The sequence below is a fragment of the Artemia franciscana genome, chromosome 11 (genome assembly GCF_032884065.1).
Source record: "Artemia franciscana chromosome 11, ASM3288406v1, whole genome shotgun sequence".
Classification (NCBI taxonomy): Eukaryota; Metazoa; Arthropoda; class Branchiopoda; order Anostraca; family Artemiidae; genus Artemia; species Artemia franciscana.
Window position 1 is genome coordinate 40562983 of NC_088873.1, and position 27317 is coordinate 40590299.

The window sequence follows — 27317 nt, forward strand, 5'->3', positions numbered from 1 at the left end:
CAATGTCTCGCTGGAATGAGATTGATGACCAATAATGATCAACAACGTTGCAAGAAAAGGCCTTATCAATGCATAACCAAACACTACTAAGCCGTTCAACAGGTTTGTTAGAAATGTGAAAAAAAGAAGGATGGAGATCAATTTGGGTGATCATGTATGATCGGGGAGGAGGGTACAAAAACAATTTAAAAACGGCTTTGCTTTTAACGGTCAAGTTCATTGCTCGCAAAAAGTATTTAGGGATTTCTTGTATAGTTAGCTAATACCACCTAGAGATGAAAAATTAGAGATTGTTTATCTTGAATGTATTATGTTATTGACACATTGTGGAAGTAAGGGCAGGAAATAGAGCAGGTTTGATAAAGGTGTCATTGAATATGCATTTAAGATTTGACATTTCTCACTACTCTGTAATTAACTTTATGCTAATAGGTTTTTTTTAGATTTAGAGCTAGTCAGCACGCTAAGTTACAAAAACTTTGGTACTATCTAAAATGGTCTGTAGAAAATAAAAAAGTTTTAACTCAAAACTTTCGTCAAAGAGAATTCTCAGCAGCTCCCCTCCCCCTAATATAAAAATCGTGTGGTTATCTATGTTTCAAGGTAAGTTAGAATGTAATCGTATTTTCGAATGTTTTGCTTTCACAATATTTCCGTAAATCAATGAATTACTTTATTATTCACTGGTTCAGTATTCGAAAAATGAAACATATACACGAATAGGGAGTTATGCGGGGGGACTCGGGGCCCTCCTAAAATCCTAAATTTTTCTGTAATTTCTGGAAACTTCTTACTCAAGTTATCAAATAAAATTTGTCTTACTAGTACTCCTCCCATCCGAAAAAATATTGTGTATGTGCCTATATGTAAATATTCTACGTTTTCTTACCTCCATGTTGAGGAGGTTTTCTTGTAACTCACCCCTCCCCTCTCTAAAGTAAATTCATCAAGCAAAAATTGTTAACTATACTTCGTTATACAGCTTAGGCTTTAACTATAGCGCTTGTGTTTAATTCATTTTATCGTTCTTGTTTGAATTACATGTAGGCTATCATTGAGCAAGAAGTTTCATACCTAGCATACATACCAATCTTAAACTATCATACTCTATCATTTGATTGAGTTCGTTTGCCGGTATACATAAAACTTGGAAGCTGCAGTCCTTTCCAAAATGTCCTTTCCTTTTACTCATTCGGAGAGATGATTAGTAAGCGGAGCTTTTTAATCCAGGTTTTTTCGCCGTGTCTCTGATACTTAAAAAACCTTTCTTGTAAAGAGACGCTGATTGGGAGGGGGGCTTTAAAAATACCTTTCTTGTATCTTCATTAATAGGAATCGACCCCCCTCTTATTTTGACAAATACCTTATTAATGTTTTCTTAAAAAATGAAGAAATATCCCCCCCACTATATTTGGTGGATTTACTTAACTATCCTTTTAAAAACAAACGGTTCGTAATAATAGTAAAAAGGATTACCCAATTGTTTCTTTTAGCTCTGCTACAAAATTCATCCATAGAACCTTGTAAATACCCTAATTGGAAGACAAAGCTATATGACCAATCCATTAGTTCCCCTTAATTCAACCGAAGCCCGAAAATCCACTTATTAAAATCATTTAAATGATTTTCAATTCTATTACTGGGAACAGCAGGCTTAGCAAAGTACATATGATGCATTCCTAGAGTGAATTAATGGAGAAATGCATCATTAGGGTTATTGTGGGACTGTCAGAGAGGGCAAGTGGGCTGCATTGTCAGAGTAGTGACTATTGTATTGAAAAGAAGCATAATACAAGGATCCTTAAACTAATTTAAAAGTAACTGAAATTAATACCTTTGATTTCTTAGTCCATGGTAAAATCAACGTTGGGAAAAGTTCTCCATTCTTCTTTTCTCCCATGAGTAGGTATTTTGTAGCTCCTGTACCCTTTCCAACCTCTTCGCAACAACCTTCTGATGTTGGGAATTGGAGCTGTCGCTTTGCGATTTTCAGGTCGTCACGGACCTCTGAGGTTGCTTTTAGTACTTTGAATCCTTTGGTAACTAACTGTCCTTTTTTCCCATTCCGTTTTAATTTCGTTCTTATCACTAAAAAAAAGGCTCATAAAATTAAATATTTTACCATTAGGAAAACAGATAAAGAGGAAACTCATGGTCGTTTTTGAGAGAAAATGGCAGCGCCATCTAGCCTTAACCAGAAAAATTTTAAAGTTTATAATTTAAACCTACTTCTCCTGTTTATTTTTCCTTTGATTTACACTAGTTTGCATGGACAAGTGTCCCTTTTTTTCAAGCGCAATATATATTCAGCTGCCAAGTTTTTTTAACTATCCTTTGTTTTACTCGTTAGCCTATTATATATACTTTATACTCTTTTTTTACCTATTTTTTTTCATTTTTTTATTTATATTTTTTAAACTATTCTTTGTTTTACTCGTTAGCCCATTATATATACTTTATGCTCAATAAAAAAGTTTAGAAACAAAATAGACTGCTGATATATAAAAATTTACCTCTCGGTCCAGCAAAATTAGCTTTTAATAAAATATAATTCTTAATCATATTATGTCTGTCGGATAGGAAAAATCAATCGAAGAATTAAAACATTCTTCTTCTAAAAGTGAACATGATGACACTTATAATTTGCAATTGGGCTCATTCCTGCACAGGTGGAGATATTTAGCAGTTATTGTACTGTTCTAAGACATAATACTTCCTTTTAATAACAATATTAAACTAAATAGTAAAAATATTATTTACCCCTCCCCTATGGACCCATATTAGGTCTATCCATGCATGAAAACCCCAATTTTCTAAGAATTTCTTTTACTTATTGGAACAAAATCGTGAAGCTTTTAGGGCACTGCCACGTTTTTAACAACGTTGTCACATTAAACGGTGAAAATAAATAAATAAAGCCGATTAATTAAATTTGACAACGCTTTTCGTCGGTAAAATTGCAATCACTAACTAACTATCTATCGATTCCCAGAGACAACTAACCACACCTTCTTCATCCACCTTTCTTTTCTTTAATTTGGAGTCCGCTACTACCAGTAACTGCATAAATGTACAGTGGGGTGTTTACGAATAGCAAAAACACTTCTTGCCCCCGGACCCATACTAGGTCTATTGATACAAGACTATAAAGTTTTTAGTGCATTACTTTATTCTAATCAGTGTTGTCATGTTTGACTGTGAAAATAATTAATCAAAGCTAATTGATAAATTTGGCGACGCTTTCCGTCCATAAAAATTCAATTGCTAACTATCTGTTCATTCCCAAAGACAGCTAACTCCACTTTCAAAGGAAAGCTAGGACTTCTTAAGCTGTTTAATGCCATATGATTTAGCTGATTTTTGGCTGATTTTTTATTCAAGTTTCCTTTTTTAAGTCTGGTGCCCGCTACTGTCAGCAACTACATAAATATGTATGGAGGCCTTTTCCATTAAAATGATTTTCCAGTTTTTAAAGTTACCTACTACTACTACTAACAACTCACTGCAGCACCAAGCCGCCTGAGGCCAACACAGCTGCGCACGCTCCTCCTCCAACCTAAACTTTTCAAAACCTCCCTCTTTACACCCTCCCAGGAAGTTCCCATTTCCTTTAAATCTTTATTTATGACATCCTCCCAACCCAGACAAGGACGACCTGCTTTCCGTGTAGCCCCAGACGGTTGGCCAAAAAGGACAATCTTCGGTAATCTGTCATCCTTCATCCGCAGAACGTGGCCGAGCACTTAAACAATTCAAAAGACTGGATTTCGTTTTTAATGTCCTTGGTACTTTGAAAATAGGACCCCGGATGTATTGAAACTTACTTTTTAAAGATTTGGCCCATTTTCATACTCAATTCTCCTACTTTGAATGAATATGTTTAGCTACTTTGGTTTCTCAGGGTCGCCAATTCGGGAGACAGACATTTAGTCTCCTTAAGTATTTAGATCTTAATTCTCTCATTAGATATAAGCTGACACATCTTCCTGGTAAGGCCCTAAAAGCCCAAAGGAGAATGGGATAGTGTTTAAATCATCATTATAATCAGTCAAGGTTTGGAGAGACTATCCCTCAGACAGATCCTTACCTGAGAAATACACTTGTCGCCCAAACATGTCAAAATTCGATATCTGAATAGCCTATCTAGTAATCTGACAAGGAACTCATGTCAAGTTATGTCTTGCCACACGATAAGACAATAAATAAAACTTAAGTTTTTGTTTACTTTTGACAATTTACGTGTGGGTGTGAATCTGTAAAACTCTTGGTCTAATTGTTTTCTTACTGGAGATATTGGCTTTTGTTCTCTTTGACTGACACAGTACACCTGGTGATTTGAAATCATAGCACTATGATACAAAAACCTGCAGAAGGGCTGTCTCCGAGGTGTAGACAGGGCCGCTAATTCATGACATTTAGGGGGAGGAAAGGTTTTCTTTATTTTACAAAAAAGGTATTTTTCAAAGTCTAGGAAGGGGAGGAATTTTGTTTCCTTTGATTTTTCCGATGAAAATAACAAAGAAATTATTTTTACTTGGGGGTGCTCAAATTTAGGGGGGGGGGGCAATGATCCCTCCTTCCCTAAATGGTGCTCATAGGTATAGAAAGGACATGAACAAATAATTGACCCTTTCCTTATTAATAAAACTGCGAAAACCTGCAGAAGTGCTGTCTCCGAGGTATAGACGAGGCTGCTTATTCATGACATTTAGGGGGAGGAAAGATTTTCTTTATTCCTGTTTTTTATTTAACAAAAAATGTATTTTTCAAAGTCTAGGAAGGGGAGGAATTTTGGAATAACGAACGAAATAGGATGATTGAAATATGATTGAATTGAAATATGATGGATGAAAATAACGAAGAAGTTATATTTACTAAGGGGGTGCTCAAATCTAAGGGGGCAATGATCCCTCCTTCCCTAAATGGTGCGCATGGGTATAGAAAGGACATGAAAAAATAATTGACCCTTTCTTTATTAATAAATACGCGCTAAGATCTTTCAACTTTTGAAAGAAAACGATTCTTCAAGAAAATCTGAGGCCTCTTATCTGCAATTTTCCATTTCTTTTTTTTTAGAAAATCAAAGCTAATTTGCTCTGATCAGTTATGTAAGGAGTTTGAAGAGGACATCTTGAGACTCCTCTGGTTAATATCCTATTACTTTATTATCATATTACCTATTACAAGGGTTAATACCCTTAAGGTTCCTCCCCGTGGTTTCTCATCTACACTATTCCAATCTTTTTTTTATTACTTTTTTTAGAAAATCGATGTTCAATCTTTTCTGTTCAGTAGTCAAAGGACCTCGAGGAAAATACTGCGAAATCTTCTGTTTAGTGTCCAATTGGAATAAAAAGATTAAATTTAAACATTTTTACTGATACCAATAAGCTCTAAGATCGTAGCAATTTGATTAGACAAAACAAACAGAAATTTAAGCAGAAAAATAAAGTTAAGAGAAGTAAGATCCCTTGCCCACTAATTACCTTCACTGGGAAACTTTCTGACTGGGAAATCTAGGGGTTTAGAACTAAAGTGGACCAAGCCGGGGAAACTAGGGCTGCTCTTGAGGCTATTCTTGGAAAATTGTTATATTCCAGTGGCAGCCTAATTAGAGAGTAACCTTTGAAACATCAGACTGATCGTGTTTAAAAGAGTAAGCTGAACGAAAAATGTGCTTCTAACCCACTTTCTACAGCTATAATGAGAGGAAGGTTGAGATGGATTGGACACGTTTTGCAGATGAAGGATGACATATTTTTCGGTCATCCATCCAGGGCCAAACGAAAAGTGGATCGTCCCCGAATGGGGTGGGAAGGGGTTGTAAGAAAGGATTTAAAGGAAACTAGAACTTATTGAGAGTCCAGGGCCAAACGAAGAGCAGATCGTCCCCGCATGGGGTGGGAAGGGGTTGTAAGAAAGGATTTAAAGGAAACTAAAACTTGTTGAGAGTGACTAAAGAGGGAATCCTCGAACTGATTGGGATGAAGAAGGAGCGTGCACAGCTTTTTGTTCATAGGCTAAATGATCTCTGCTGTAGTGTTAGTAGTATTAATAATTCCTCAAATTTAGTTATTAAAATAGAATCCTTTACTTCTCTGTTATAGGTGCCTAAGACCAGGGGAATATTTGGTTGTGGTAATTCAAAAGACGTTATTTAACGTTGTCGACGCTTTTCAAGGTGAAACACGTATCATACATTCTTAAATTGCATTTAATTCACGAGAACCCTACCTTTTTAGGCACATCTCAAGGAACCTAAGATTAGATATCAGATTTGATTATTGTCCCACGAAAATGCCCGTAAAACACTTGCGTGCGCCTATCTAAGCCCGTCCTCGTGCGTGCCGTGCTTGGCCTCAATGGTTGTCGGCTAGTTATGTAAGATCGAGTGTGATTTGAGCTACAAGCTGTTAATTATTCTGTTAAGCCAATATTCTATGATTAGCATAAAGTTTCAATAGCAGACGTGGACAGTGTATTCGGTTCATACTGAATAAATACCTGTGGCGGTTCTGGCCTCTCTTGCGCCCGGGGCGAAATCTTGATCGGCGCTCCCTCCTGTCTCCTACAAAATTTTCAGGCCAAATTTTAAAAATGTTTTCATTTATTAATATAATTATCTTCATCTTATTAATTAAATCGCAATTTATTTTTAATTATTTTTTAATTTGTTATTTAGATAATTTAATTATTAAAAGTATTTTGATTTGACTATTTTAATTATTATTTTTACTTCCTTTTTATTACTTAATTAATATTTTACTAATTAACTTTATTTTCAAACTATTCCTCTAAATTATTTTAATAAAAATAATCTTTCAAAAATTACGTTATAACCATTAGATTATTTATTTAAGATTTTCGCCCCTAAAATTTATGCGCCCGCGGTAAGTGCCCCCTCCGTCACTCCCCTGAAACTGCCTCTGATAAATACTGAAATATTAACTGGAGAATTAAAAAATAAAAGTTAGAAAAAAATAAACTCACCAAAATCTGAGCTGCAAAAATGATCCAAAATATTTTCATAGGTTTCAACCTGCGCACAGGCCTCACATCCGCTTCTTTGCTCATCTGCAATTAAAAAATTACAATGAAAATTAAATCATTTAAAAAATGTGAAAAAAAAACTGAAAAGATTTCTTTAGTTAGATAAAAAAAGGATTTAATAAGTAGAACTTGTTTAAGAGCTGATACACAGTATATATTACGAATATGCAGACATTTAATTTCCACCTGTTTACAAAACAAAGCGCAGCAATTAACAAATAAGAACAAAAACTACAACGTCTTTCCATAGGGACATACTTATAATTTTGTTTCAGAGTGAGGAAATCTGAAAATAGTTTTTTTCAGAAAGTGTCGACGAGTGGTTTGCTAGTCAAATGTTTTTATGACTACTGTAGGGGTGGGACGTAATTTTCTACGTGGCAAGGGGGCTATTTCTTCCCCCGAGTGGCATCGTTGGGGAGGGAGGCAACGGGGGCAGTTGCTCCCAATAATTTGTAGAAAAACTGTAATTCCTTGAGTAACTTTAAAAGTGTCACTCGTTTTAAGCTTAGAATTTGCTCTTTACTTCGGCCAGATGATTTTTGTTTAATTAATCCCAGATCGTTTTTAATATAAAAAACGCGAAAATAGTGGTCCATTGCACTTTCTATTTAATATTTATTCAATTATACTGCCTTTGAAGTGTTACCATCAAGGAAATAGGTCATCTTCTTCTTATACAGGATCAATGTAACATCAACCAGGGAGAATTTTGCTCTTGTTGACAAGTCTAGTGCTTGAAATACATTATAGTGAGAAACAAGTTCGACTACTTTCAATATCTAAATGTGACTATGGTATGTTAATTTTGCATTTTAAGCTAGATTAAACAATTATTTGATACTTGGTCCAGGCTATCCCATAAGGCAGTGCCAAAAGGATTCAGACCTACAGTGGTCTAAGAACCTAAAATCCCGAGTATTAAATGGTATTAAGAATTTGTTGATATTGAAACTAGTTTCAGTGGTACCAATCACGGGATTTTCTCCATCCCTTGATTTCAAAATAAATTTTCGTTTGGTATTTTCATTGAAAAAAAAGAAGAAAAAATTACCCTCCTCCTCAAATTTTTATAAGTAGAGAATTGAGGCGGTTGAGAAGGAAATATGTTTAAAAAAAAAACAATTCTTAGACCTACTTCATAATGTGTAGAATAATTGTAGTTAACACATTTTAACTACAGCTGCACTAAAGTTTACCCACAATTCCCCCCTAGTATTTAAATATATAGCCAGAATTATATTTGTTTCAACCCGTGAAATTAAATAAAAACTATTAAATATTTAAGATATTGAAGATAAATTGTACTTTTAATAACGTGTAATAAATAACGTGTACTTTTGTTAAAAAAACTTGTTTTTTTTTTTAACAAAAGTACACGTTCTGGTGTCATATGGCACTCTATGATTGCCTTCAAAGTTCAGAATCAGCTAATAAATATGGTTTTAGAGGTTCCTAATTGCCCCGGAAATGCGAAGTTCCAGTGAAATTAGGTGGGGCTCAACAGTTCAATATGAGACAGTACAAGAATTCTTCGAAAATACAGTGTTGAATCCTTTTATTGATGTTCTAACTACAAAGATTGAAAGTAGGCTAGAAGAGAACACTTTGGACGTTTTGAACAACTTAAGCGTAATTCTATACGAAATGAAATAATTCTATACTAATCCTAATTCTATACTAATTCTATACTAAATCCTAATAAATATAATTACTAAATCTATAGTATAAATATAATTATATAAATAGTATAATTAAATAGTAGTTAGTGTAATTAAGTAATTAAATAGGTAAATAGTATAATTATATAAACAGTATAATAAATATAAATAGTATAATTATATAAATATAATTACTAAATCTTAGTATACTAAATCTATACTAAATCCTAATTCTATACTAATTCTATACGAAATGAATTATATAAACAGTATAATAAATATAAATAGTATAATTATATAAATATAATTACTAAATCTTAGTATACTAAATCTATACTAAATCCTAATTCTATACTAATTCTATACGAAATGAAATAATTCTATACTATAAACGAAATGAACTAAGACAGTGTAAGCTCAGTGTGTAAATACTATAAGCTCGATTTTGGACGCTGCATGTCTTGAGTTACAGTGTTTTACACAGTTGAGGATACAAAAAACAATAACATTCTCAAAAAAGTATCTGTTTTTTTTTCTGAAAAATGCTTGAAATAAGTTTCCTCTGATATTTGATCTATTTAAACTGTACTGCACTATTCCTATGAATTCTGCGTCGTGTGAAAGATATTTTCCTTGCCTTCGATGGTTGAAGATGTACTGCCGCAACACCACGGGATAAGAAAGATTATCTTCACTTGCACTGTTGGCAATTGAAAGAGAAGTATAAATTGACCTTGATAAAGTGATCAAACATAGACGACTACAATTTTCGGAACAGGTCTGTGTCTATTGTAGGTTTATTCTACATGTACATTCCTCTGATTTTGAACTATCATAAGGTTCATGTTACAATATGATATTAAACTTCGAATTATATGTAATAAAACTTGGAACTGTCCTGTATTTTTGTTTTTGCTTTATGTGGCCCGCTTATTTCAATCCTGTTTATTAATATATAGCAGCGAACCCACTATCAAATCAATTTAGTAAGAAGTCATAAGTAATGTTTCATTGAATCGCACAAAGTAACAGTTTAGCACAACAAATTTAATCTTACGGAGTCAAAATCTGTTCAAAATTGCGTGCAACTGAATACCAAAATACACGGGGCTGTTAGAATGGTGCTTGGTTCAACTATAAGATAGAGAATCCTGTGCTGGGATGGGAGGTTGGGGAAGCGGGGGGGGATGTAGTTTCTGCTACATTAGTGATGAAGCCTATTGAAAAAAGCCGAATGTATATGTAATACACCTTAGCTCAAGCCAAGGGGCAGTTGGAGATTTTTTTGAAGGTGCAGTTGGCTTTGGAGATCAACTGGTTGTTAATGTTTGAATTTTGGCGGTTGAAAAACGTTGCCAAATTTAACTCATTGGTTTTGCTTATTTATTCTTCATGGTTTAACGTGGCAAAATTGACTAAAATGTGGTAGTGGCGAAGAAACTTTATAATTTTATAACAATTGAAATAAAAATTTTACAAAACCAGAGTTTTCAGTTATGAATAGTGGTCAGATGAATTATGGGAGAAAATTTTTGTTAAAATTTTCTTGGTACTTTAAAGGTGCTAAAGTCGAATAGCAAATGGAAAGGTACCCGATTAATTGTTAAAAGTTGTATTGGCTCTATTATTATATCTTAGGTGTTTTCTTCGTCTCTCTTTTAGTTGACGGTGCAATGTCACAATAACTATCCCCCTTTTTTCTATTTCTATTCTCTTTTTTCTCCATTTATAATACTTCTTTGGCTCCGTTGTTTCGTATTTGAATTTTTTAGCTCTATTTTTTAATCTAGTTTTTACATAAGCCATTTTTTGTTTATGAATATTTTGATTGTTTCTCTTGTGCAGTGGCAAAATTCCGTCAAAATACTGGGGGGGGCAAATTTGGAGCCATTTTTCCCAACTCAAGTGAAAAATGAGCCATATAGACCATAAAGGTAAAGATATGCTAAAGAAAACTGACCTGTTTATGTTGATGCTTGAATTATGCAGGTCGAAAATTCAGTTGGGGGGAATGGGTCTAGGCTGGGGGCAATTAATCTTTATTAATTAAATCTAAATTATCTTTTTTCTTGAATAACATAATATGTTTACTTCTGACTTCCCCTATTATATATATGAAATCAAGCCACCTGTCGTACGTGATTTCCTGAAGTGGGCAGCCCCTCGACCAACATTTGACTGAACATTTAGTCGGTAAGAAATCATATTTAAGACTACATTTATACATCATAGCTTAACTTGTGAAATTATTCATCACGAATGTGACTCGTATCAAGATTTTTAGAAAAAAATCGTAGCTCAACCCAGTTAATTGATTTGGCAAGAAGTACACAAAACTTATAAAAGTTAGACACATGCAGTTTGATACATTTGACTTTTACGAGTATTAGTCTGGTAAACAGGAGCCAACACTGATTACATATTTCATTTAGTGACTGAATAATTTCCATATTAGAATCCACTCGCCCCATAAATCTTTCCGTATTTAAACTCGAAAAAAAGAAAGTACCCTCTATTCAGCTAGTACGGCATTGAAATTTGATAGACCAATAAGTAGGGTCGTATCCACGGTGGGGGAGTTTATCCAATATGACCCCCCCCCAAAAAAAAGAATTATAAGCCGACTCTTAAAAAATTAATAAAAGTACATATATTTTTTTTGTTCGTCGTTAAGTTTTTCGTTCCCCCCCCCCCGAAAAAAGGTAATCGTTTATCAATGAAGTATTATAAATCTATCAGCCGGCTTCGATATGTCCTTGGGGTAAACTTTACTAACTAGCCCCCAAAAGGAAAAAGAAAAGAACTCCTAATCTGGAGTCCCAGATTAGGGGAAATGTGAAAATAAAAAAAATAGCTTCCGCGCTATTTCATGAAGGTAATCAAAGTAGACATTGCAATGAGCGTTGGACAGATTGGGAATGTCGATACTTACCTAATCGACACATATTAATTACATACTGTCGATACATATTAATACCTAACAATTGTACCTTTCTTAGACCTAAATAATAATTCTAAGTGAATTAGGGTGTAGAAATTATTCTCAAAAAGGACAGGCCAACCCACTAAAGATACTCCTGAAGTGCGATTGAAGTCAGATAAGGCTGAAAAGGCCGCCCTTCAGAGCCCAGTACTCCTATGATTGCATGCTTTTATAGATGAACTTCTTATGATGTATAAAATGATATGCCTGTTAAAGCACATAGCCTGCGCAGGAACTTACTTCCAGGGTAACAAAAAAAAAAAAAAAACAGACGAAGTTATAGAACACTTTTCTGAAGCTCGTAAAAAGTGAAGATTGATCTAAGAATGGAGGCCTAAAATAAAGTGTTGTGGCCTAAGAAATCGTGGCACAAACTGCTACATCGTATTATTTTTTTGGCACTTCGTAAGTACAAAATAAAGTGGTTTTTGGGGCAAACACTTTGAGGTACTATACGCATATCCTAGGATTTAAGATGCTCCCTTAATCTCATTTATCGTTAGTTGTTATCGAAATTTCAGTGGTAAAAAAACTTTGTTGATTCTTTACCGTTTGCATTCACATGAATAATCCATAGAGATAAGGGATACCAATTTTTTTTGTTGTCAAATGCTACCTAATGTTTTTAGACGTTTTTCGCCTAAGACCATCCGGAAATGGGCTTAAACTGCAAAGGTATTTAAAATTAAACATTTTTTGCCCCCTTGGACCATCCTTAGGTTTATTTACACCTCAAAACCGCGATTTCCTAATTATTTTTCTTTTGGACGTTCCAAAATATTGAAATTTTTAGGGCATTATCATATTTTTGTCAGTTTTGCGACGTTTGAGCTGTGAAATAGGCTACATAAGAAAGACCAAATATCGGCAGTTAGATTTGACAACACTTATCGTCCGTAAAAACTCAAAACACTAGGAATCTCTTAGTTTTAAAGGACAACTAGGAAGGTGTTTCATTGATAACCGTAAATCCCAATTTTTTCCTAATATCTTAAATATGTATGGTTGTCCAAGTTTCAACATCACCAATTCAAAGAATCACGTCGCTTTCATTGTCCTCGGTACTTAAAAGAAAACTTTGTACCCATACAAGAGAGCCTTTGAAAGGACTGGAAGGAAGGAGGAGCTTGCTTAGCTGTTTCGGCTTCAGGTAGCTTGGGGCTATAGTGAGTTGTTAATAGTAGTAGAAGCAGCATACACAGACATATTATATATATATATATATATTTTTATGTGTTTGTGCTGTTGCATTGGTGATTTCTCTTTTCATAATATATATATATATATATATATATATATATATATATATATATATATATATATATATATATATATATATATATATATATATATATATATATATATATATATATATATATATATATATATGAGATTCTAACCTAATTTCTAACCCATTTTTAAGATTTATAACCTAATCTACCCTGTCACCATCAAACCTTGCATAAGATTGATAAAAGATGACTGGTCAACAAATACATAGTCGCACGATGTATATCCGAATTTGTTCAATGTCCTTATATCGGACTTTCACCCGTGAACATCGCAATTCCCCGGATTTCGGTCTTTCACGGGTATATATATATATAAATATATATATATATATATATATATATATATATATATATATATATATATATATATATATATATAAATATATATATATATATATGTATATATATATATATACATATATATATATTTATATATATATATATATATATATATATATATATATATATATATATATATATATATATATATGTATATGCGTGTTTGTGTGTATCAAAAATTTGTTCATATACATTTTTACGAGTTTGGCAAACACTTCGGAGGGGGGCGGTCAAACCCCCTAACCCCCTGGATACGGACTTGCACCTATGATCATGGATACGGCAGCCTTTATTTTGGCGGGTCATGTGCAGGACAAGGCCATACTCCAAAATCAAGCCCTTCATGATGTTCCCCGTATAACTCAGAGATCCTGTAATTTTTTCCAATCTGATGATAGGTAGGCCTAATCAAAACCATCTACAAATCTTCTTTTTAAGTTTGTCTCTTCTGTTTGTTTTAATGACATACAAAATTTAACTTCTGAGTGGTTTATGGCCTGGCCAAAAGTATTGCAACTCTTCATATTGGGAAAAAAAATGCAAAGATAGCACATTCCTGTCCCGACTTGTCAGCAAAAAATACAGACAATGTTCTGCTGTGCTACAACTAAAAAATCATATTTCTGAAGGTCTATACCAACAAAAGCAGAGCCTTCTGAGGGGTTAGCCATTTCCAATAAAATTAACCAACAATTCTAGGTTATATAGAAATCTCCTTGGCAAGTGAATGGGTACGCGAAAATGGAAGGGGATTGGGGAAAGATGTATTTTAAATAGTCTAGGGGAGGGACAATTTTTTGATTTGTGCAAGATCGAAAGTATTTTCCAAATTTGAGGCCCCCGCTCCAACTGAAGCACCTTGGCAATTGCTGATTTAATAAGGCTGTCACATTATGCTATACAACTTTTCTAACTGGCATAAGTTAGGGTTTTACGTTACATAAAGTTACGGAGCAAATTTTGTCTTTATCGCCAAGTAGACTCGAGTTCTACATCGAATTTTTCGTTATGTAGCCTTATGTTCGGTTATGGAAAATTTAAGAAACTAGCAAGAAGAAGGAATCTCTGGATGACCAGTTAATAGGCTACGGAAATAAATTAGTAAACTTTTTCTTGAAAGTCTTTAGCGTCGTCTATTCATCACATAAGTTCGTTATCAGAACCTGAATCATCATATTCATTACAGACTTTTAATTTTTGAACATATTGCTTATGATGAGCATCATGATTTCAGACGGTGATTTTATTATTTATATGTTAGCTTAGTGTACAAGGATTTGTTTTATGGTGAAAGGTTATAAGATAACATAAAGTTATACATATAACCTTACGTTATACAAGATGTAACTTAACCACTTAGTGTAGAAAATAAGGTACGCAGTGTGAAACCTGCTTTAGGCCTCATATGCTCTAGCTAGAGACGGCGTTATTGATTCACAGGGCGTTGGGTGAATTAGTGTCATATGAGGTATTGAGAATTGTAAGATCAAATTAGCTGTTTAATTACTTTATATGTTAAACGAGGCTGGTAGCTTTAATCAAATTTATTAATAATTCAAATTAATTTACTATGTCAAGTCAACAATGACGATAACAATCACTTTTGGTTAACCTGCTAAAGTCTGTATTCATTCAATTATGGAGGAGAACCATAACGCCAGTAAAGGCGTAAGGCTTGCCTCAGTTGTCCTAGTCGTCAGCCCCCTAAGGTAGCCCCTTTTCAGTAGGCAATATAAATTAAGAATTGTAGTCAATATATTATATTCAAGCACATATAAAACCCAGTTTGTCCATTGAAAAAAAATAATCAAGGAATCACAAAATAAAAATGTTTCTGTCTAAAGGTAATGGACAAAATATTACTTCAGTAGGTGGCTTCGGGGTAAACTTTACAAAAATTTCCGAGTTCTAGAGCATTTTCGGTTAACTTCTATAAATTCCTGGAATTCAGGGTCTAGTATTTCAAAAGTTGTTATTTGACATTTTTTTTCGATCAGTTTTTGGGCGGTTCTTAGTGATTCCTAAATGAAAATATTTATTCATATTCAATTTATTTTTGAGTAAAATAGGGTTTTCTACTAAGGGAATTTAGAAAATTTTCAATAGAGCCCTTACTGAAGTCAAAGCCAAAAAATCATATTTAAAAGAAAACCATAGATTTTGGTAAATAATTTTTATGAAGATGCCTACCAGACTGCTCTAGAGGCGTGTTATTATTTATTAATTTTGAAATATTTCTGAGTGCGACATATTTTTCTTTTCCATGCAAAAGATTGGTTGACTTTTTGACATATACAAAGCAGGACAAATATTCAAACAGACTTTTACGCTTATCACGACAGTGTTCTATATCCCTTGAGGGCACCCATAGGAAAGGGCAAGGAAATTCTCCCCCTCCCCAAAAAGAAGACCAACGATGTAGGAAAAGGCAAAATTGAACAATATGACATTTTCCCGAAAAAAGCTGTGCTTTCCTTTGCAAAGTCCCCCCTTGAAAAGAATTACGGATACCCTTATATCCACTGCTTTTTTTCTTCCGTACTATTCATAAATTATTAAGATCTTCGAATGCCATGACAAAATCACATTTGAATTGAAGTATGCTTTCAATATATGGCTGTGTAATTCAAAAGGCGTTATCTGACATTTTTTATATTTAATTAAAACAAGCCTGCACAGTACTTTGTCTCACTGAGAATAAGGTAATTATCTCTGAATGCAGACAGAGAAGCCGGTTTTACTCAGATCAAGAACGACAGTATGGTTGTTAAAACGTTTGGCCCCAGATGGATGGCCGAAGGACACAATCTTTGACAAACTACCATCCTACAAGAAGGATGTGCGAAAGCTCAGGATGGCTGGCCTCCAACCTCTTCCTGGCTGAAAGGCCACGAAACGAAGATCAGCGCCACCGGTTTGGACCTTGAGGGTCTAGGACCATCATGCTTACTTTTATTCTATCATCCTCCATTTGTAAATCGTAGCTTATCTCATCTTAAAATTTCTTTCTTTATAACCCTGGAAAGTGGAATTTTGCTAAATAACTCTTTTTGGACGCCTGTAGCCATAAGTTCTTCTCAGCAGCCCCGTGGCTAAAAATTTCAACCATGACGCGTGCCAAGAGAAATACCCATTTATCAGTTTGTGTCTGATTGATGGTATTAGTTATCTCAGCTTGAAGTTGACACATGGGAGGCCCAAACTGACAGAATATCTAAACTACATGACTACCATCCACAATATAGGTAGAAGATTAATTATGAATGGGTCAAAGAAATAGTTGTCAAATTGTTATTCATGATCCTAGCAGTCTATCTGACATAGTTGATTTAATTGAAACACCTGTTTAGTAAATATGCCTTCGAGGTCGTTGTAGAGCATGGTAACCAACCAGGAAAAGTAAAATATATTACACATTTTGAAATTAAAGCAAATGCAACAATGCACAAATATATTTATGATGCTTTCTGATAAGGTTGATAATTAAAGAGCGACATTAAAAATATCTACATTTTGTGCTGGTTCTAAGAATAAAAAAATCATTTAGTTCAAAATTATCCATCAAAATTTATTAGCATAAGGAAATTTGCATAATTTTAGGAAAATTTTTAACGAAAAAGCTGTGTGATGCTGGTAAAAAAAGGCTAAATTATTAAATCCAGCGTGTCTGATACCTCCAGACCTAAGATTAGAGCCATCTTTATAAACAATTGAGCGTTTTGTTTTTTCCTGGTTTTCTTTTTACGAGAGCTTAGTCTTCAGTAGAAAGTTGCCATGGCATTAGTACAGACAGGGATATATCCGGGGGATAGCTCCCCTTCCCTGAAATCCTGTATTTTTAATTTCTGGGAACTTCTTGTTCAAATTATGAAATATTTTATTTAAGTTTTATTAGGGTCCCGATTTTCTTTATTATTGTCCCCCCGCCAAAAAAACCTGGGTACATACCTAAAATCGGAAATCGTCTTGGGCCTTTGGAAAAATGAATTTACGAATTTTCGTTTTTTTTTAAGAAATAGACTAACTATTAATAGGATTGTCGGATTTTATTAATGAACGCTTACGCTTTAGCGTTATCTGAGTGTTGAGAGCAAGGCCGTATAGGTGGTTGGGCAACTGATATAATGTTTCAAATAGGCCTATAGCCTATTTCGCTATTTCTGTCACGGACGAAAATTTATTCAGTTTCAAAAATAAATCACACGCATCGAATCAGAATAGATAGTGATTTGATTTTTACGGAAGTAAAAAAAATAATGTAAAGGGGTTAAATGATTGCATATAGTTTTTGATTCAAGTTCTTATTCAATGTCTTATTTTCAGTTGCTATAGCAAGTCAAATTGTTGGTGTCCACTCTTGATATCCACTAAGGGGCGCTGATTTCTCGCTGTATGTCTCGGAACGCCATGTGTGCTGCATAGTTCTGCCGCACTTTTCAAAGTTCCGCGGCGCTTGGCACACTACCCAAAACGCTTGGTAGCTCTGCCACACTGGGCTTGGGTCACCTGGTGTACATGATTTCTGAGAGAGAGACATGACCCCTCGGATATCTCCGTGTTCAAATAAGAAAAAAAAAACAAGTTTGAATAATCAAGTGTATGACTGTAAGTTATGAATCATATGTAGGTTTATAAACAGGTTTACCAGCCTGTTTCTAGAGACCAGTAAATATTTTCATTAAGGCCGTAAGAATGTAACAAAAGTGCAGATAAAACAAATTTTTGATGCGTTTTTAAAAAAAGTTTTTGCAATCATCCCATCGAACAAAAATCCTGGCTACGGCCTTGATTTTCACTCCTAGTTCCTTACTAATGACCCGATGAATCCACGATCCATGGAAAAAATAGTTGAAAAATCAATTTCGTGACTTTACATTGTATGAATTTGCCGAGTTCCCTTGTTCCCCATTTCTCTTGTCACTGTCATTCTAATATATGGCAAAAGATGTGAGCTTTACCCCTTTGGCAATTTTAGTGCCCTATGTAAGTCATATATATATATTGAAAATAAAATTATTCTATTCAGTTATAAATAGCCTTCTTTGCAAATAGTAATGACTAAATTCACGTTCACAATGAATACCGAGCTAATACCGAGCTTTAGTGTCCGTTAATTTACGAGCTTTTAGTGTCCGTTAATTTACTAATACCGAGCTTTAGTGTCCGTTAATTTTGAGCCAAATAGAATTTTTCATTGTATTTTTCGATCGGTTGATACCAATCGAAAAATCTCATACGTTAATAGCCCTTAAAAGATCATGGACAGACAGGAGCAAAAACAACCAAGAGCGGCGCAGTTAAATTTTCCAGGGGGAGGCAAGTACTACCAGGAACTTTGTTTTTACCGATATTTTGGAATATTTCTCGAGAATGGGAATATTTCTCATTTTCCAATTTTTAAGCATTTTATTATTTTCTTTTTTTCCGGGGGTATCCCCCCTGCTGCTGTCTATCAAAGCAAAGTTTAAAAAAGAGTGCGGAAATTTTGACACTGCTCAAATTCTATGTCACTTGTCCTCATATCTGCATGAAGGGGGGGGACTCTGTCCTCTCAAATGGAGCAAGGGCCTCGTGGATAGCAGAGAAAAGGTGACCTGAAACACACTTTCGGTTTTAGAACATCCATTCAGTAAAATTCTTCTGACTCCTCCATTTTGATCAGTTTTTTATGCATATATGCTTATGTCCATTGTCGTCATGTCAACTGTCTGTTTCTCATCAAATGGTTGACACATACAATATTATTACACTACTAGGGAAGTGTTACTTTTCGCGTTGCAAATGAGCCGGTTAGACGCCAACCTGGGGAAATAAAAAAAAAAAAAAACTTTCAGCAGAAAAATTCAGCGATAAAATCCATCGGTGGTTTGGACTGCACCACACTAATCGGACTGAAAAAACACCCAGCGGTTTCTGGTGTTTGATTATTTTCTTGAGCATAGAGAACATTTAGGCATGGAGTTGGTCAGACCAAATCCATGTTGGATTATTAAAAAAATAAAACAATTAAAAAAATATTTAATTTTTATCGTAAGAGAACTGTCGTCTTTGGTTTTAGTTTTTGTCTTTAGGGAGCATCCTTCTGAATATACACGTAAAGAATCAATATCTTTGACGGAAAACCTTAAAAAAATGTAATGAGCGGACCTGATTATGTTGTCTTTTTGAATGTCCATAATTCTAACTTTTCCCAAAGTTTGAAATGTTTTGATTTTATGTTTCAGAAATTTGTGATAGAATTTAAATAGTAAATAATTATAATAAATAATAATAATATTATAATAATTATAATAATTATTAATAATTTCCAAAATAAAATAGTCATTACAGTTGCAACTGTGTCGCAGCCAATTATTATATTTAAATCATTATAGAAAATCCTTACATTATTATACATAGAATTATTATGCTTAAAATTTTACCAGTTTTTGATCAACTACGACATCAAATTGAGCAAGTTTGTAGCAGCCATGTACAAAACGTCAGGGCCACATCTGGCTCTTGAGCGCCATTAACGGATCTTATAAAATTTTATAGAGAATAACCTAATAGAAGACCCTCTTCTACTAAAAAGTATTTTCTTATCATTTAAAGATAAAATAAGGGCATGCAATCTCCTCTCCCCCACAAAAAAAAACTTTAAAAAGGCTTTGAAGCTATGGAAAGCCATATGTCAAAGATAACATTTTTGAGGATGTAAGAAGGCAATTCCTAATTCATAACTGCTAAATTACCATAATTTGAACATAATAATTCATATTCTTAAACATAATTATCATATTGCCAGAATTACCTTGCTTGCAATTGCCAAGATAGTCATTCGTCGTGTTAATAAGTTTGTGTGGCTAGATAATCCAACATGAACATAATTCGAACCTGTGAAATTTACTGGGCATTAGACATGAATCCATAGCCACCGCTACCACAGTTTGCCACAAAGGTTTTGAGTGGTACTTAACATAATGTAAATTCACGAAGGGTAACATAGAAAGTGGTACAGTCTTTTTAGCCACTTGAGTCTATAATCAAGCCTAGTTCTGCACCTGAAGCTGTCATTTCTACCAGGATTTTGACAACTGCATCGTGTCTCTTGAATTTAAGGTCATGAAGATGTGGTGACTGCTATGCTATTTCTAAGACTTGTAAAATGGCATGCTTGTTTTCTTACATCATATAACTTTTTTTGGAGCACCTTTGCCCCTTTTTTTCTAAAGTGGCTGACAAGTACGTATCCAGGATTTTGTTCGGGGGGGGGGCTACCAAAACATTACACATCGCACTAAAATTTATACGGATTTTTTCTAGTTTTTTACGAGCACCTTTGCCCCTTTTTTCTAAGATGACTGACAAGTATGTATCTAGGATTTCGTTCAGGGGGGGGGGGGCTACCAACAAATCACACAACGCACCAAAATTTATACCGATTTTTGCTAGTTTTATTTTTTACGAGCACCTTTGCCCCTTTTTTCTAAGATGACTGACAAGTATGTATCTAGGATTTTGTTCAGGGGGGGGGGGGCTACCAAAAAATCACACAACGCACCAAAATTTATACCGATTTTTGCTAGTTTTATTTTTTACGAGCACCTTTGCCCCTTTTTTCTAAGATGACTGACAAGTATGTATCTAGGATTTTGTTCAGGGGGGGGGGGCTACCAAAAAATCACACAACACACCAAAATTTATACGGATTTTTGCTAGTTTTTTACGAGCACCTTTGCCCCTTTTTTTCTAAAGTGGCTGACAAGTACATATCCAGGATTTTGTTCGGGGGGGGGACCAAATAATTACACAACGCACCAAAATTTATACGGATTTTCGCTACTTTTTTACGAGTGCGATAGAAATTTCTAGGGGGAGAGGTTGAAACTCTGTAACATCCCTCCTGGATACAACCCTGGTGGCTGGAAATACTCTCTTTTAATGTTATTTTACCGTATCCCGTCCAAATCAACAATTTCAAGATGAAAACTCTATCCTTTAAATTGGAATAATGTCCTTTTCCTAGAATCTAGACTCTCTTGCAAACTACGTCAACCGTTAGAAAAACATCTGTTTATCGAATATTGTATTTTTGCTAAATAATGGTCATTCTAATTTTAAAATCCTTCAAATGACTTCTATAAATGCCTTCTTCATACTTGGAGAAAAACTGAAGATATCTTTAAGATCTTTGGAATTGCAGCGAAGCAAATGACTCTCGAATGAATGGCTTTAGATATCTCTTCTTGATATTTCGCGATTTGCGGCCCATCCATTTCCTCTAGTAAACCATGGATCCTTTCTCATGTCTCTTCGGATTACCAGTCCTAGTCTGAAAGACGGTACAAACTGTTTTCAAAAGTGGCACCAATTATTATTTTTTTTTTTTACTTCTTAATAGTCATCCAATCTCTGCCTGGGAACGGGTTCAGACAGATGCCATATCCTTCGACAGCATGAGATTTCATGTAACAACACTCAATTTTCCGTCACAATTGTCCCTGGATCACACAGGCGCTTTTTCATACAAAACGGACGACTTTGCGACAAGGAGGAAATATCTGGAGTCGAGTGGTTTTGAACCATAGGCGCTCCGGAGTACGGAGGAGGATGCGTTGGATATTTTCCAGAGAGATTGTCTAAGGATTCTTTTGGATACCCGTCTAACTACGAAACTGTGATTCTATCCCGCTTTCTAGGGCTATAATGAGAGAAATGTTGAGATGCCTAAAACACATTCTGCGGATGGCAGATTGCCAAAGATCGTCCTTTTCAGCTAACCATCTAGGGTCGTCCCTGAATGGGGTGGGAGGAGGTCATAAAGATAAATTTAAGGGCAAGTGGAACTTATTGTGAGGGTTTCAAGGGGGAGGCCTTCAGAAGATCGGGAAGGAGAAGAAGCGTGCGTAGCTGTGTTGGCCTCAGGTGGCTTAATGACGGTAGCTGTCAAAGCTTTTAAGATCACATTATGGGCGACGCGTCAGACCCCGTATAGGCATTGTTGTCAATGCTACAGAAAAAGGATCCAATAGAGAAATCATCTTAAATAAGAGAAAAACCTCAGTAAAAACAGAATTCTATTGGGGTTGTGTTAAATTTGGCATTTCACATCAAGACTATCAAATCAAAAAAAAAAAGTAAAAAAAAAGCGATTTCAATTGACACGGTTTTTGTATGAAACCTAAAATATGCTTTGTAATGATAGTAACTTCGGGAAAAAATACAATTAAACAGAAAATATGTGCCGGCAAACTACTAGAACTTGTAGTAAAAAAATCAATTGAGAGGAAATCAAATCCCTAAATTTATTGCTAAAGCAGTAGGGGGTGGCAACCCCGCGGACATGCAGCAAAACAGTGAAGCATCTGTGTGAACCAAGGGACAAACATGCGCAAGCTAACACTTAAGAAACATTAACGCACAAAGAGGGATATTCCATTGACATAGCTATGAAGAAATCCTAGAAGATGATAGAACCTCCTTTATTTTGCATGTTTTGTATTTTTTCCTTCAAGCAACAATTTTTCAAATGGCTGACTCTATTCCAGATATGATTAGGAGCTCTGGAACCACAGTTATGCCAATTGGAGTATCCATCTCTGTCAAATTTGAATAACATTAAAGGGGTTGCATAAGCAGAAACAACTTTACAAAACATATAAGAAATTGTTTATATGCATTTCTGTTACTTTTTTACAAGCCAGACAAAAATTATAGGGAGGGGTGGGTTAAACCGAATACCCACCTCCTTTGGTACGACCATAATACCCCCTCATGGCAAACTTGATGCAAGTAATTAAGTTATCTTGAGCACAAAGCTACGATTAATATATTAAGTCAGGCACGTAAGTATTGATTAATTTCAATAGGGGATTCGTCAATATAGCAAAAGGAATTGCTTTAAATCACAAGACATAATGGCAGAAATACTGAATTCAAAACCAATAATTTTAAAAAGCTTTCAATCCCGATGGGGAGTTAAAAGAAAAAATAATGGCGATAACAAGAATGGCGTAAAATCCACTTTACTAGATTTTATCCTAAGCAAAAATCCTATTTTCTTTTGATTCATTTTTTCTCCCTACTGTTTTCTTTACAATTTTCACTATGAAGCATTGTACAGATACACAAGTAGGAGGAAGGAATTTGATCATATGTCCCTCCTCCTGAATACGGTATATTTTACGATCTCCCTCTGAATTTGCAATATTTTTTAAATGATCAATTTTTAGCATTTTTTAAAACTTGCGCCAGTGGCGTTAATTCACAAAAAATTAGGGGGGAGGAGGTCAAAATGTATTATTCAAAATCTAGGAAGATGGAAAATTAGTCGTTTTTTTTTTAATTTGTTCAATGAAACTACCAAAATAAACGAATTTTTCAATTAAAAACTCCCAATAAAAATGTATCTTTCAAAGTGTAGGGGGGGCACATTTCATCCCTGCTTCTCCCCTTTAACTGAATTACGCCAAAATGCTACGTCATCTAACAAAATTCCTGCGTCCGCTTGCCTGACATTGTGATTAACTTTCGCATCTACACTAAAATCAAAAAGCATAGTAAGCATCACCTTTGTATAAACAAGAGTAAGCATAAAAAGGGTAAATTCCTTTTACTAAAGCGTAGCTAGGATTTCATGGGGGTGGGTCCAGATAATTTGTTTCTTAAGGCGGGATTCTATGTCTATCCATAGCACCTACATTATCAAAAGCGTATATCTTAGTAATTTTTCACAGCTTGAGAGGAGTTGGTACCCCCCCCCCCAAAAAAAAAAATTCTACGCCAGGTGCGAACATTTGGAGAGCCCCAAAAGTCCCTCCGAGTCTTAAGATTGTTTTCATTATTTTTGCCATAAGTCGCCGTTTTTTTTTATTTGGTGCCTTTCTCCTCCTGTTTACATGCTTCCCGCGCTTTCTGGAACTTCTTATTCAAATTATCGAGTAAAATTTGTTTTTTATTTTTGATCTCCTCTCCCCGCAGTGGCGATTCTGGCCTCTTTTGCACCTGGGGCAAAATCTTGATTAGCCCCCCCCCCCCACACTGTTTCCCACAAAATTTTTAGGTCAAATTTTAACAAGATTGTCATTTATTAACAAATTATATTTAATTTATCAATAAATTAATAATACATGTTTTAATCATTTTCAATTTATTATTTAAATTATTTAATCGTTTTAATTATTATTTATTTTCTTATATATTATTATATTCTAGATTATTGCACGATTAATTAATTTTTTGGATTAAACAATAATTTATTAGTTATTTTCCTTGGGTTAAACGGAAAGCAGGTCATTCGCAGTTGGTGTGGGAGGATGTCGTAAAGAAGGGAAGTGGAAACTTCCTGTGAGGGTGTAAAGAGAGAGGCTTTGAATATATTAGGACGGAGAAGGAGTGTGCGTAGCTGTGTTGGCCTCAGGTGACTTAGTGCTGCGGTGAGTTGTTAGTAGTTACAGTATTAACAGCGCCCTCTACTTCATTTTATTAAAAATAGAATTTCTAAAATTGCAACATGATTACAACCGTTAGTATTTTTTATTTAAAATTGCGCGTCCGGGACAAGTGCCCCTCCCCTAAAACCGCCTCTGCCCCCTCCCAAAAAAAACTTCTGCTTACGTGTCTGTTTTTATATATTTAATTCATGATGTTTATCTACTTAACTCTAATTGTCAGTTTTTGACAAACAATCAAGCTGTGCCATAACAAACAACATCTATAAAATAAAACTTAAAGTTAAACCAAGAATTAAACCCAGCACTTGTCTCCCAGCCCTGCACTTACTAGTGCTTAAAAGGCAGTAATTACATGTCCATGCGTCACTTTAGATCTTATCTTTATGTGTATGAGAATAGTATTTGCTTAAATTTCATGTTCTACCTTAACCAGGATGTCTGAATAATTAAATCTCCATAAATGGAAAAGCTGACATAGACACAAAATAAATATGACTTACATAAAGTTAAATGGTACTTCCCAACGTCTCACGAAAATTCAATTCAAAACGTGTTTTTTTTTTCTTTTTAATGAACAATATTGCTACACAATAAAAGATTAACTGAAGACGAATCGCAGTTTATATTAAGTAAAATTTTCGTCAAGTGAATATTTAGACCCTCCGGAATATTCCTCAAACTGAACTATTAGAATAATCGGTAAATTTATTGATTAGCTCGCGGGGTCACTCCCTCTCAGAAATCATGTAAAGCAAGTGGTGTGTGTCAATTGTTTTGGGGACAGTGCCAAGCGTGGCGGAACTGTGCGGTGCCCGAGATGTACATCAGGTAGTAGGGAGTCATAGCCCCTTGGATGGCCTGACAATTGAAATAGCTAAGAAATAGACAAACACATAGAATCAAATTCATCCTGAACCCAAATACAACAAACATTTTGATCACAAATTTATTTTGCTCTCTTCACACAATGAATTTTCCTTTGTTTTGATACCATTAAATCAACTTGTACAAGGAGTGACTTGCGGGAGAGTCATTACATTTATACAGTTCAGAGTACATATTAGACCAAAAGGGAGGCGATGGGGATAAACTTCTGATTCGAACAGTATGTCTATTTGTTAGCAATCTCAATTGTCAGATAATATATAAATTTATCAAATATTCTGTCGCCATTGTCTTCTGAAAATTATTCTATCGATTTTGAATGAGTATAACACAACTATAATCCAAGAACCACTTGACGGGAATATCTTAATTTAAATTAGCTGTCCAAAACCAAGATGCGTTATGTACTCGAGTGTGTATAAATCTTGGAAAAGGACGAATCGAAACGGAAACATCAAAAAATCATACGGGGAGGGGACACAAATGTTGGCCGGAACGATTTGACGGGGAGGGACACGAATATAGAAGGCAAATTAACGGCAGACAAAATAAACACCCACCCCTACGTAAGAGCCTCATTTCTTTCTGAAAAATTTTCCTAAAATCGTTTCAAATGCCTAAAATTGACCGAATTTTGATTAGTTAATTAACATCATGCACAAATGGTGGATTTTGAGCATTTTTGATATTTATATTTCTGAGGTTCTAACCCATTTCTAAGATTTATAACCAAATCTAGCCTGTCACCATCAAATCTTGCATAAGACTGACTGGTCAACAAACACAAGTTGCTCGATGTATGTCCGAATTTGTTCAATTTCCTTATTTCGGACTTTCACCAGTGAACGTCGACATTCAACAGATTTCGTTCTTTCACGGGTAAATATGCATATATATATATATATATATATATATATATATATATATATATATATATATATATATATATATATATATATATATATATATATATATATATATATATTAAAATATGTATATATATTCATATATTTCATTTCCGGAAATGAATTTAAATATGGATTCAGGATGCAATTCTGACTATATTTGTGAGTTTGTTTCTTAGCTATCTGGATAATCCGTTAATATAAACATTACCCAAAAATTTATGACCTTCAACAAAATAACTCACCTTCCGAATTTCCAGAAAGTGGCGTAATGCACATATCATTATCTTCCGGAAATTTATCACACTTCAACATATCGGGCCACGGATATCCATAGTTTTTCATTCTTACTTCACATCCAGCTTTAACTCTCTCACATAATCCACGACAAGGGTAAATAGGTCTATCTAAACAAACTGGACTAAACAGAGAGCATAAAAACAACTGAGTGTCCGGGTGGCACCTGACATTCAGCAATGGCACCCAAGAGACCGCCTGTTGCATCACCTCTGACATACTATCATGGTCAAGCAGATTGGGTAATCTCATTTTAGTATATCCTATATTATGACACAATGACATATTTTTGGGTATGTCAACGCAAGTTGGCTGTGCAGTTCTTCCCCCAATAACACCCCAGTCAGAAAAGTATCCATCAGAAAAATCGTTTTGGTAATAATCAGCGCTTACTGTAGTCACAAGCATCAACAATATAGTAAACATGATGAGTGCTTGTTCCTATCTGGATTGAGACTGAAGCATCTAGT

The 27317-nt window shown here is 34.6% G+C and overlaps 1 protein-coding gene across 1 annotated transcript in view; it reads right to left on the reverse strand.

Annotated features, from left to right (window-relative positions):
• The window catches only part of LOC136033223 (secreted frizzled-related protein 5-like), a 37605-nt gene extending 10288 nt beyond the window's left edge, over window positions 1–27317 (reverse strand). The window contains exons 1-3 of the mRNA XM_065713935.1: window positions 26796–27317; window positions 6991–7074; window positions 1835–2088 (exon numbers count right to left, since the gene is read on the reverse strand). Of these exons, the coding sequence (XP_065570007.1) occupies window positions 1835–2088; window positions 6991–7074; window positions 26796–27273 (816 nt within the window). The 5' untranslated portion in view covers window positions 27274–27317. The remainder of the gene's footprint in view (window positions 1–1834; window positions 2089–6990; window positions 7075–26795) is intronic.